Raw genomic sequence first — 12,329 nt, 5'->3', positions numbered from 1 at the left:
CCTGTAGAAAGACTAGCATACAGATCACTTAGTAAGCAGAAGTCTGAAATTTCTGAAATATCTTGACATATTAGAGGAAGATGTTGAAAATTACTGAATGAATTCTTGAAGAATTCACTTCTAGCAGCCATGATTATAACCAGTTGGCACTTAAAGTTTTCTATGCATAATTTGATTTGACGAGAGTCACAAGACTGATTAACCTCTCACTATCCATCATGTTGATGGATAAAAATAAAATTAAAACACATATGTAATGACCACAAACAGAGGGAAAATGGTGGAGTAGAGATATAACACCTAAAATATACTTGAGTAAAAGTACTCAATTTTAAACTAATCAAAAAAAGTACAATTTCTGCTAAAAAAAATACTTTTTGTAATTCCTTATTTCACCCCCATCATTGGCCTAGTTCTGTTGGATATATGAAGAGACATGTTAAAAAGATGGTTGGACATTTTTGTCTCACTGAGATGGACCAGTAGATAAAATCTGCATTTCCAGCACAGATTTTCTGCAGCAACCCAAATTATGGGTCAGTACATTCCTCACATTTTCTCTTTCTCTCTCACTTCCCCCATACACAATTCCCTGAATGACTTGAAAACCTTGGTACCCATTTTGAGATCTCTGCAATTTCCTTTGTAAAATGAAAAAAGACTGTATGAGTTTGGAGATGGTCTAAAGCAAATGAGTTGCAACAATTCTGAAAATCATTTAGAGCTTTTAGAGCTGTATTTAAGTTTCATAATCCATTTGAAAACCAAAACAAACAAACATATTAAACATTAATTAATCAATTTGTAGTTATACAATTAATTTACAAGTGCAATTGTTTGTGATTTTATTCATGTAACCAATAGCTTCTGACCTTTAAATCAAACACACACACTTTCTACAATTTCTACACACACACACACACGCACGAAAACACAGATTAATACACACTCCTGCAGGGATAAAAGGGTGATTGTTACTGTTTAGTTTATCATGCCTTGAAGCAATGTTTACTTGTGCTTGAGAGAAATTCAGATTGAGTTGCCAATCAAAGCTGCACTTTTCATGTGGAAAGTCTTCCATATTTCGGTTCCTTGACACACACTTACTCTCTCACTCAGATATAAAAACAGCTCTAGCATACTAAGTGACATAATAACATTCCAACAATAGTATTTAAAGGGTCATCGGATGCCCATTTTCCACAAGTTGATATGATATAAGTAGTATACCTAACGATAGCATTAAAGTTTAAGGTCATTTCTGTGAAATGTTTCCAGCATCAAGTAATTGGTCTGTTTATTCTGAAAGAGAAAAAGATACATGACATGGCATAGAAGCCGATGAGATGGTAGCATGTTCAATTAGCTTAAACAGTATAGCATGGTGCTAGCAACAGCAAGGTCATGGGTTTGATTCCCAGGGAATGTTAAGAACTAGTCAAAGTGTGTACCTTATATACAACATAAGGAGCTTTGGATAAAGTGTCTGCTAAATGATTTTAAGTTTCATATATTGTGTTGATTTATTTAATATATTGAGCAAGATTTTGGACCAATGAGATTTCACAATGATGTTAGTTCTCACATGCCAAGCAAGCATGGCTGATGTGCTCTATGTACTGTATGTGTGTTGATAAATGTTTGATTGAGTGAAAGCCGAAAATGAAAAAAACAGTTATGGTTCTGGTTAAATTAAGTTGCTTGAGAATTTTAGAACCAACCCTGGTAAAGGAACAATGGACTTTAACAGCACTGTTATAAAATGTATTCCCCTTTAGCTCTGATTGTGGGTTCTGCTGTTTTGTTTTCTGTTCTTTATGGTAATTTTGGCTTGTGGAGGTAGTGGAGGATCCTGAACCTCTTCCCTAAACCGCTGCTGTTTCCTGTCTCGTTCTTATGTGTCTTTGCCTTTCATCATGTGTGTGACCATTGGATGACCTTAGTAGCTGAGGCAGCCAATTTGAATTGTGTAGTGTGTGTGTGTGTGTGTGTTGTTGGGGTCAGAAAGATTAGATTTCAAGAATAATCTGCTGGTGTCTGTACAGACGGGGTGGCCAGAGGTTTGCATACTGTGCATGTGGTTCACACAGATACTTGTCACACACAGTCTGGAGGAGGGCAGTAGTGATCTGGTACAGATCAAAGTTTTGCGTGCGTTTGTCTGTGTCTGTGTGTGTGTGTGTGTTTGTCCTGTATCCCGCTGGTTCTCTGTGTGTCATTGCCCTGCAGTTAGACACCGGCTGTCTGTTAAACATCAACCAAAAATCTCACATCAGACCAGAGTCATAAAGGGTCCTTCAGCACATACAGTGCTCTGTAGCAACAAAGCAGCCGGAAGTCGTCGATGATTTTCGACGCTGGTGGCAGATTTTCAGCTATATGAGTTGCAGGGTGTCCTGCGATTATGTGTAAGTTAAGAAAAGTGTAGTGATGTTCCTGTAGCTCAAACAGGTCATGGGTTCGATTCCCATTAATTCATGAACTAATGTACCCTGAATCCAATGAAGGGCATAATATCAACTGAAGTAATATGGCAGATGCAGATACTTCTCCAAGAATTGTTTTTCACAACATTATTGTGGTAGTCCGGCTATTCCATCTGGTAAAACATGAATACTCTGAGAGATAATCAATATTAACTTTGCTATTGTTGTTCAGTCATAGTACAAGCAGGGTGTGACGGTTGTTCGTGGGGTGGTATTAGTCCCGCCTCTCTTCCACTGTGATTAGTCAGCTGACAAAAAATGACAGTGATAAGTGCTGCATTTTACCCAAAGTTCAACATTCTTCAACACTTATTCTTCAAACTGCACTAGCCTCAGGAAAAAAAGCCTTAAGAGTGTCAGTGACACAAGACAACTCGACAAAAGTAGTACGTCCTGATTACATTCATACTATTTTACTATTAATAACAAGTACTAAATCGAAAGAAGTACCTACTCAGAGGTTGTATGATCCGTGGTGTTCAAGCACATGTTCAACTAGGAGCTGTTTAAGTAGGACACACTCCTGTTTACTATCTGCATGTTTTTTTTATCTGTTGGGCTGATTACATACATGTACAACAACAGCTCACTTCTGTAAAGTAGAAGAAGTGTTTTTAAAGGGGTCTGAACATCCAAAATGTCACTAAAAGGCAGTGCCACGATCAACGAATCAGCAACGATTTGAAAACTGAATAAGAGGGTAACATACAAATATAGATTTAGCGAAAACTTGGGGAACCAGAACTAGGAAAGCAAGAAAATGGGAATCTAGCAGTGTGGATGGGACTGGGAAATGTATCGCCATGAGAGTGAGGTTTGGGGTCATCTGGCAAACAGGTGGAGAACTCACACACTTGAGTGGTCTCAACACACAAACCCTGTTATAGCGCTGAATTCGCCTACAGCAATTCACAGGCACAACCACACACACATGATCATGATTTCAGCCACATGCCATTCTCAGACAATGTCTTCCACTCTCTGCCCGATCGGAGTTTATTTATAGAGCAGGATTAAACATTAGCTGCAGCGGAGTGATGCAGACATGCCAGCCCACTCAGTGTGAGATGCTGAGCTCTGATTGGCTCGGTGGAAGTGAGGTCATGAGTGATGACTACTGCTGAATTCCCTGAAAACATGTCAACTGGAGGAGTTATGTAAGGGATAATGTACAGTCAGTGGCTCATTATCATCGAATAAACTGGCACAGGTTGATCAGGACCCTAATGTGAAGCATAGATTTCTTGTGTCATCCTGAAGAGGTGTATTAAATATATAATAGAGTTCATTTAAAAACTGTAATTTAATTCAAAACGTGATGATTTGCAATAAAGTGTTCTTCCAAGGGTTGTACGACACTCTCACATCTCACTAAGTACTTGTGTTTGTGTGTGGTTAATTGTCACAAGTCCTTTACCAATCCAGAGTTATTTCCACACATCTGCAGTGTGTATGAGAGGAAGAAAGAGATTTCTACCTGCGCTGTGGCATGTCACGTTTTGAAGGTGTCCTGGATGACCCTCTTCTGTAATTGGGGTTAAAGACCGACTGCCTGTGGGCTGCTGAAATTAAAACGGCAGATTTGACCTCTGCGCACTGCATCTTTTTCTCACTTTAAAGAGTTTCACAGCAATTAAAAAGAATAATGATAATAATAAAAAAATGAAATTATTCTCAAACACTCATTTAGAATAAAATAAATAGTCATGTTTGACCTAAAAAAAATCACTGTAGTGCTCAGCCAGTCTGTGTACCTTTGTGTCCATTTGTTCCTTTTTTTCACCTATGGAGAGAAAAATGAACCGAAGGGTTGTTGTAAATTTCAATGATATGTTGAACACACAAAAACGAAAAATAAAACTGAACACCCAAAATGCAGCACACAAATTTCAATATTTCATTTATTTTTCTTTCATTTCACATTTTTATTTAAAAAATAAACATCAGTAGATTTCCAAGTTTCAGACGAGCGCCGTCTCTGTAACCATACGGAGAGGTAGTACTGCATACATGCAGACTTGATTTTACAATGGAAACGGACATTACAGAGCACCTGTCCTAAATTAGCAAGGATGTCCCGCTCTTCCTCCAGTAGGTGGCCGTGGTATTTCAAAACCAGAAAAATAGCCACACTATTTTAACACAAATTTGATTCAGTACACACCATGAACCAAAAGACATAACATTTTCGGCATGAATATGTGCACTGTTACACCTCTAGTTACCATGCTTAAATATCACAGATTTATGCATGTGCACAGTTTGGATGTGTGTGTGTCTCTGACCTGTGATTTAAGAAACTAGCATCTATGCAATTCTCTCTGTGAGCACAGGTCAAGACATGGGTCATGATGCTCAGAGCAAAAGCAGAAATACTGTAAATATCATCCGCAATTCCTCAGACATTAAGACCCTGCTCTTGACTGCTGTGTGTTTGTTGATTTCTGGGTGCGTGTTTACTCATGTTCTCTGTAGATAGGGCCTTCCTGTCTTTGTGTCCTTTAGTTTCACTTCTCTATCGCTCTGAACATCACATACCTCTGAGGTAACATCTGAACATGGCTCATCACAGCCAGAAGTGATAAAGCGTTTACGTCAGTGGAAAACAGGAGAAGAGAAGTGGCTGAATTGGATCAGTTTACAGTCACTGATTGTTTAATCCATCGGTGGCACCAGAAATATTGATGTGTTTCATCAATTATAAAAGAAAGTAAAGACCATGTTGATTTCATGTGAACATTTTACCTGAATAAGCAATATATGGTTTGTTAATCACATTGATACATTTCTAGCCTTAATTGATGCATACAATGAAACTGAGAAATCAGTCCTGGTTTATCATGAAGTTTCCATCCACAATGTGTTTCTTTATTATTGGCAGCTTTCTGTTGGGTTTAACTGAGCAAAGCTTTCATAAATTGCAGCCTTGCAATCAAGGCTACAGTGTAAATGTGTTAAGTGTCATTTTTGGTTGAAATAGCTGAATAAAAAGGCTTTCCATTGGCGTATGGTTTATTAGGATCAGACAATATTTGACCGAGATACAACTATTTGAAAATCTGGAATCTGAGGGAGCAAAAAAATCAAAATGCTGAGAAAATCGCCTTCAAAGTTGTCCAAGTGAATTCTTAGCAATGCATATTACTAATCAAAAATTAAGTTTTGATATATTTACGGTCGGAAATTTACAAAATATCTTCATGGACCTTGATCTTTACTCAATATCCTAATGATATTTTGCATAAAAGACAAAATCAATAGTTTTGACCCATACAATGTGTTTTTGGCTATTGTTAAAAATATACCCCAGCGACTTAAGACTTAAGGTTTTGTGGTCCAGGGTTGCAAATGTTCAAATATGTTGTGATTAAAAAGACATTTAGTCGTTAAAATTTATATACCTGGGAAGATTTTGCCTATATATGCTCTTCCAGTCAAAATTTTGGAATTAATATTTTTGAAATGATTTTGAATAATGTCTCTGATGCTCACCAATGACTTTGAACAGAAATACAGTAAAACAGTAGTATTGTGAAATATTACAATTTAGAATAACTATTTTCTATTTTAATATATTTTAAAATGTAATTTATTCCTGTGATACAAAGCTGAATTTTCAGCATCATTACTTCAGTCTTCAGTGTCTCATGATCCTTCAGAAATCACTCTCATACGCTGATTCTTAGCTCTTAGAGCAGTCTGGTTGCAATTCAGTTGTGTGGCTGAATTGGTCATTGTTATGCATACTAAACCTCGTTTCCTCCATATTCAAGCAGAGGAATGGATATTTGAAGTAGTTTCTTGTCCTGTAAAGGAAAACCCCATGAACCAGTTTGACAAGATCACGTTCGGCTTTAGCAAAGCCTTCATGTCAAAACACTAAAGGGATGACGTGCAAATAGTTTCACACTGAAATGAAGATCGTCATAGTTTCGGATCTTTAATTCTGCATTAGACATTCCAGCAGATCTTCATTCTCACTTGAGCTGGCGTTCGCTCATGGGCATTTTATGGTGTTATTTTTGGAGTGTGAATGTCACCCTTGACACACTCTCTGCATGTGTGTGTGTGTGTGTGTGTGTGTATTCATGCAGATGAGTGGGCAAGCCTTTAGCAAGTGGGCCACAACATTTCTCAGGCTCAGAGATGACTCAGTTGCTATGGAGATGGAGGAAAAGGGTCTAGGTATGGGCTATCCTTGAGTCATTTGGGAGTATTTCAGTTAAGGTCTTTGCTCTCTGAGCACGGGCCAGCCGTCAGGATCCACTGACTCAGCAACATCTGCAGATTTAGAGGCATGCTACAGATAATGATTCATGAGAATCTGCTGAAAAGAGCTATTGATTAAAAAGTCGATCTTGGGATTTTAAAACTCGATATGGGAAAGGTCAAACAGATAATCGTAAGATCATTGTGTTTGCCCGGCTCTAGCTGCATGTCAATGCGGTTGGGATCGCCTGAGTCTCAGGTGGTGAAGGAGGACAAGCTGCACTCCAGACCTGATTCTGTTCTTTAACAATTGCACTGCTACAACACAATCGGCAACCAACTGCAGAATTGGGAAACAGGTGATCCGGAGGCCTGATCTGAAGCTCGTTGGGGCTTTTGTGGGTGTGAGTGGGTTGAAGAGGCACAAGACAATCGGAGGCTATGCAGTTTAACCTTTAACTGAGCTAACAGGGACTTTGAACTGGAACTCAAAGAAGCTAATCCCTGTAGTCACAACCATCTACTAATACTGGACCAGATCCCTAAATCACATGCATACATCACTCTACACACATATGATCTGATTTTCATCCAAGAGACCTAAATTTAATCGTGGTACGAGTCATTTTATATTCTTTTTTTATAATGGGAATAAATTTTTTTTTTATAGCAGAATCTGTTGACGCATTTCTACCATTGCATATTATATTCAGCCGAGTCCTAGTTGTATTGTAAGAGGTGATGTACGTAGTAAATATTTGTATGACTTCTTTAAATCTGTCCCTGTAATGTTCTAAATGAAGAAAGATTTATGGCATTACGATTTTGGCCCACTGCACTCATTTCTTGGGTTTGTTACCTCTCACAGCTCCGAACGAACAAAAGTCACTCTGAAAACTTCTCCACATCATGCTGAGGATTATATTACACGTGCTATGTTTGCATTGTAAGCGTCCTAAGTCACCAGCTGAAGTAATCCTCCCAAGCGCCAAATATGCACTTTCTTTTATGCTGCTTTTGTGAGAACACGTCTGCCAAGAAAAGTAATGTAAAATGGTGAGCTCAAGCTAGATATTCTTTTCCGTTTTGCCTGTAAGTGTGTCCCAGTTTGGTCTTAATTTACAGAACAGTCCTGTTAGCCATTTAGATAAGATGTCTTGGTTTTTAAGCTAAATGAATGGTTCACTCTGAATGGTATATTCGGCCATATCATTTACTCTCCAAACATGTGTGACTTTCATTCTTCTGTGGAATGCAAAAGGAGATATTGGCCACTCTTTGTAACATAATAAAAGTGAATGAGGACTGGTGAAGTTTATTCAAAAGTGCAGCATTGTATCCTGAAGCTCAAACATTAGAATGCAATAGCAATGCCAAGGTCATGGGTTCAATTTCCCAAGGCATGCATAAGCTCACAATTTAACAATTGTACTTTGAATGCAACCCAAGTTTGGTTGAAAATGGATGAAAATGCCAAATGCATAAAAAAAAAAAAAAACAACTGATACATTCCTTGACATAAAAAAATGCAAGAGCTCTTAATGGAACCGAATGTCATGAAAACCAGTCATATTTAATGTATTAATTTTATAACTGTAGAAAATGGTTCTTGATTCTCAAACTTAGTACAATGTGTAATGCTCAGGAAACTCACTACTGAGACCTTGTTGTGTTTTCTAACAGCCGCCTCTCTCTTTATCTGTGTGTAGGAGATAAAGATGGCAGTAAAGTGACCACAGTGGTGGCGACCCCTGGACAGGGACCTGACCGGCCGCAGGAGGTCAGCTACACCGACACCAAGGTCATCGGGAACGGCTCTTTTGGCGTGGTCTATCAGGCCAAGCTGTGTGACTCAGGAGAACTGGTGGCCATTAAGAAGGTCCTTCAGGACAAGCGATTTAAGGTAAGACCCTTCTCAGTCCCTTGACTGTATGTAATGGCCTCAAGGCTTTTCTTAAGAACATCCCAGGCTCTCTCGTCAAAGTGCTTTGGTCTCTGTTCCTATATCCTTATTTATTTTATTATTAATAGAAATTTTTTTTGTATGTGACCAGAATACGGTCACATATGAAGGACAGCGTGTGAACAGTGACCTGACGGAGATATCAGAGAGTTCTGGTGTGTGTGTGTGTGTGTTTGTGTGTGTGAGAAGCTGTGTGCCCTTATCATTGGCACCTTGTTGGGTCTTCTTGGGTGAAAGTGCTGCTGCCTGTATTTTGGAAACATTTTAAGCATTTTAAGTCATCATTGGCACATTTCCAACAGGGAGGTTGTTCCAAAAGGTCCAGGTATAATTATATTTCTTTCTATTGTATCTTCTGAGCAAATTCTATGTATTAGTAGAAATACTTCTAAGAACTTCTTAGAACTTCTGAGTATGTTGAAAACATCCATCAAACACAGCAGATGAACCTTGTGCACTTTGTTAGTGCACATTAAAACATTCGTTTCTTCATTGTAGTCTTTACAAGGATGCGCACTAAAACACTAAAACCTCAGTTTTTTCCTCATTCAGTAATGCGTTTTACTGGGAAATATGTCACAATACTGAAGTAAATTTGGTTCTAACGTCCAGTTCATGCTAACTTTAAAGTACTCCGCTGTTATCCTAGCAACATGCTAACACTGACCTCTTGAAATCAGTCACTAGTCAGAAAACATAGTCATCCTCACTAATATTTACCAAGTAAAGTTTGGTAAACTACTTGTCTTTTGCTGTTCGGTTTCTCCTCTCTAAGCTGCCACCTGTTGTTTTTGTGAAACACGTGCAAAACACGTCAAGTATAAGCTCCTGTCAAGCGCTGTGGGGTGTGTGTGTCATCTGTGAAGCTTCACGTGATACTCTTGCTGTTATTTCTGTCATTTCTTTCCACCTTCCTTTTCAATGGAGTTTGCTCCCTCTCTTGTTCAAAGCTTTTCCTAGAGAGGATCTGTGTGTGTGAAGTGTGTCAGCATCTGTAGGAGTGTTGATCTGTGTGACCTTCACCCTGCAACAAACACACACACACACACTCACACACATATATACATGATATTAGCATGTTAGAACAGTCCTACTATTCATATCTCACAAGCACAAGCTTCTTACTTTGACATTAGTGGATATTTGTATTATTATTTAGTATGTATAAAAACTAAAGAAAAACCTAGATAAGTTATATATATATATATATTATGTTCATCAAGGCTGCATTTATTTGATCAAAAATAAAGGGAAAAAAAAATTGCTAAATGTTATTACAATATAAAATAGTAGTGTCTATTTTAATATACTTTAAAATATAATTTATTTCTGTGATGCAACGCTGAATTTCCATCAGCCATTACTCCAGTATATAAAGTAATGTATATTGTATATTTTTTATAAAATATTAAGATTTTAAATAAATGCTCTTCTTTTTTACTTTTTATTCATCAAAGAATCCTGAAAAAAAGTATCAAATGTTCCAAAAAAAAAATATATATATATATATATTAAGCAGCACAATAGTTTCCAGCATTCAGCTTTGCATCACAGGAATACATTTAGATTTTAATGTATATTAAAACATAATTTTATTTTACATCCATAATAATATTTCACAATATTATTTTTTTTTATTCCTGTATTTATTATCTAATAATTACAGCTTTGATGAGCATAAGAAACTCTTTTAAAAAACATATAAAATGTTTCTGATCCCAAACTTTTGATTGGTAATGTCTCTCTCTGTGTGTGTGTGTGTGTGTGTGTGTGTGTGTGTACACAGCAGCACCACACACACACACACACACACACACACATCCATGTGCTGTTTTGTCAGCAGAAGCCAGTAATCCAGCACTGCTGTTACTCAGATGCTCGTGTGATATAATAGTTCAGCTGAAGTGATGTAATTGGGGTTTTTCAGAGGAATCAATCATTTTCCATGAAGTGATTGTGTACTTGGCCTTGTGCATGAAGCAAAGGTGCTGTGTGCTTTATCCTCAACCGAGTTTATAACTGTATTAGAAGGCTGTGCAATTAACAGTAGCTAAGATATTCCATCTTTGCTTATTCTAAGTGTGATATTATTCATTCTAAATATTTATGTTTTCTCTAAAAAAAACTTAAAATGGTTTCATTTAAATCAGAGAAACCCTCAGTTTAACCTAACAGCCATTGTATAAACGTAGATTCAGAGTTTGTGATGTTCGAGACAAGATTCAAACTGTCATCTGATTTGGCTGAAGTGATGAAGTTGTGTGTGTGTGTGTGTGTGTGTGTGTGTGTGTGTGTGTGTGTGTGTGTGTGAATGGAGCGGCCTGATGAGAGTGACAGTGTTTGCAAAGCTGGCAGAGACTAGTGTGTTCACAAATTACCACTCACCGTGTGATCGGTCTCACACACAACACACACACAAACTCAAGTTTGATTCCACACCCCTCCCTCTCTTACTTTTCACACTTCATTCATCCAAAATTCAGTTCCTGATAACATTACCGGTAATTTCACAATTAATTATACGACAGCAAAACCAAATATTAAACTCAAAACTTTAAATGTTATAACTTAATAATAATAATATAAAGTTTTATTGCTTAACGTTTCTTGAAGGGATTATTCAAGTAAGCAGAAAGTAGCTGATTACTAAAATAAATGAAAGAATGAAATGCATTGATTTAAATTATGACATCTCTAGCAGTTTAGACAGATTTCTTTCATACTAATTGCAAAACATCCCAACGTAACCACTTTGACCCAATCCACCTTTTTCAAGTGGACTTTGTTTTGTCAGACCGCTTCACACCAACCGAACCGAACCGAACTTTAATCTCAAACAGACACTGAATAGCCCTGCTATTTTCCAAAGTGAATGTTGCCTCGATTAAACAAATCCTCAAAAGTCTTAAAGTTGCATCAGATATGAAGTCTTCCTGTATTTATCTTCTGCTGCTCTGATTGTAAATAGAGGAAGCATCTCTCTCAGATGCACACAGTGTGGGTGGTGCTTTAAATAAAATCCTGGATTAGCCAGTTTCTCTCGTGGAAGCCGCCCGATGTCTCTGGTTGTTATGGTTATGGGCCATTTCAGTAGCTCTATTTTGGTCTGTTATTCTGGTCAGATGTGGGACAGAAACTGACCCAACTCCTCTAAGCGAGGAACTCTCGAGGACTTTATTTGTTGCTATGTGTGTGTTTTATTTGAATTGCACTTCACATATAGCAGTCGCTCTTACAGTTCTATTATCAGCAGTTTATTGTTGGAATAAATGAAGGAGTAAATCAATTCATTCATGACCGATTGGAGAAAATAGTTTTTTCTGGATCATAATGCTTCAAAGGGACGTCAGTGAATCCCATTTGGGACCCTGGACCACATAAGGGTCATTTTTATTTTTATCTGATGCTGAAGCTCTATTAGCAGTTAACTTAAATAGTTTTCTTGTTTGTTTCCTTGCAGAACCGTGAGCTTCAGATCATGCGAAAACTGGACCACTGCAACATTGTGCGTCTGCGTTACTTCTTCTACTCCAGTGGAGATAAGGTAAGTGTCATTTCATCATTTGTTTAATCTCACGCTACATCACGGTGTGTTATTATTGTCTGAATATTTATACAGTAAATATTTACAGTATACCTGCAATGATTTTGCTGGCAGTATAAAATCAGGC

General features: G+C 37.6%; 1 protein-coding gene across 2 annotated transcripts in view; it reads left to right on the top strand.

Annotated features, from left to right (window-relative positions):
• The window catches only part of LOC128019474 (glycogen synthase kinase-3 beta), a 37,582-nt gene that overhangs the window by 9,939 nt on the left and 15,314 nt on the right, over nucleotides 1-12,329 (top strand). For both annotated transcript variants that reach the window (XM_052605475.1, XM_052605476.1), the window contains exons 2-3: nucleotides 8,405-8,598; nucleotides 12,119-12,202. In XM_052605475.1, the coding sequence (XP_052461435.1) occupies nucleotides 8,405-8,598; nucleotides 12,119-12,202 (278 nt within the window). The remainder of the gene's footprint in view (nucleotides 1-8,404; nucleotides 8,599-12,118; nucleotides 12,203-12,329) is intronic.

The sequence above is a fragment of the Carassius gibelio genome, chromosome A9, assembly GCF_023724105.1.
Source record: "Carassius gibelio isolate Cgi1373 ecotype wild population from Czech Republic chromosome A9, carGib1.2-hapl.c, whole genome shotgun sequence".
Lineage (NCBI taxonomy): Eukaryota > Metazoa > Chordata > Actinopteri > Cypriniformes > Cyprinidae > Carassius > Carassius gibelio.
The sequence above is the reverse complement of the archived record's forward strand: the minus strand, read 5'-3'. Positions and strand labels throughout refer to the sequence as shown.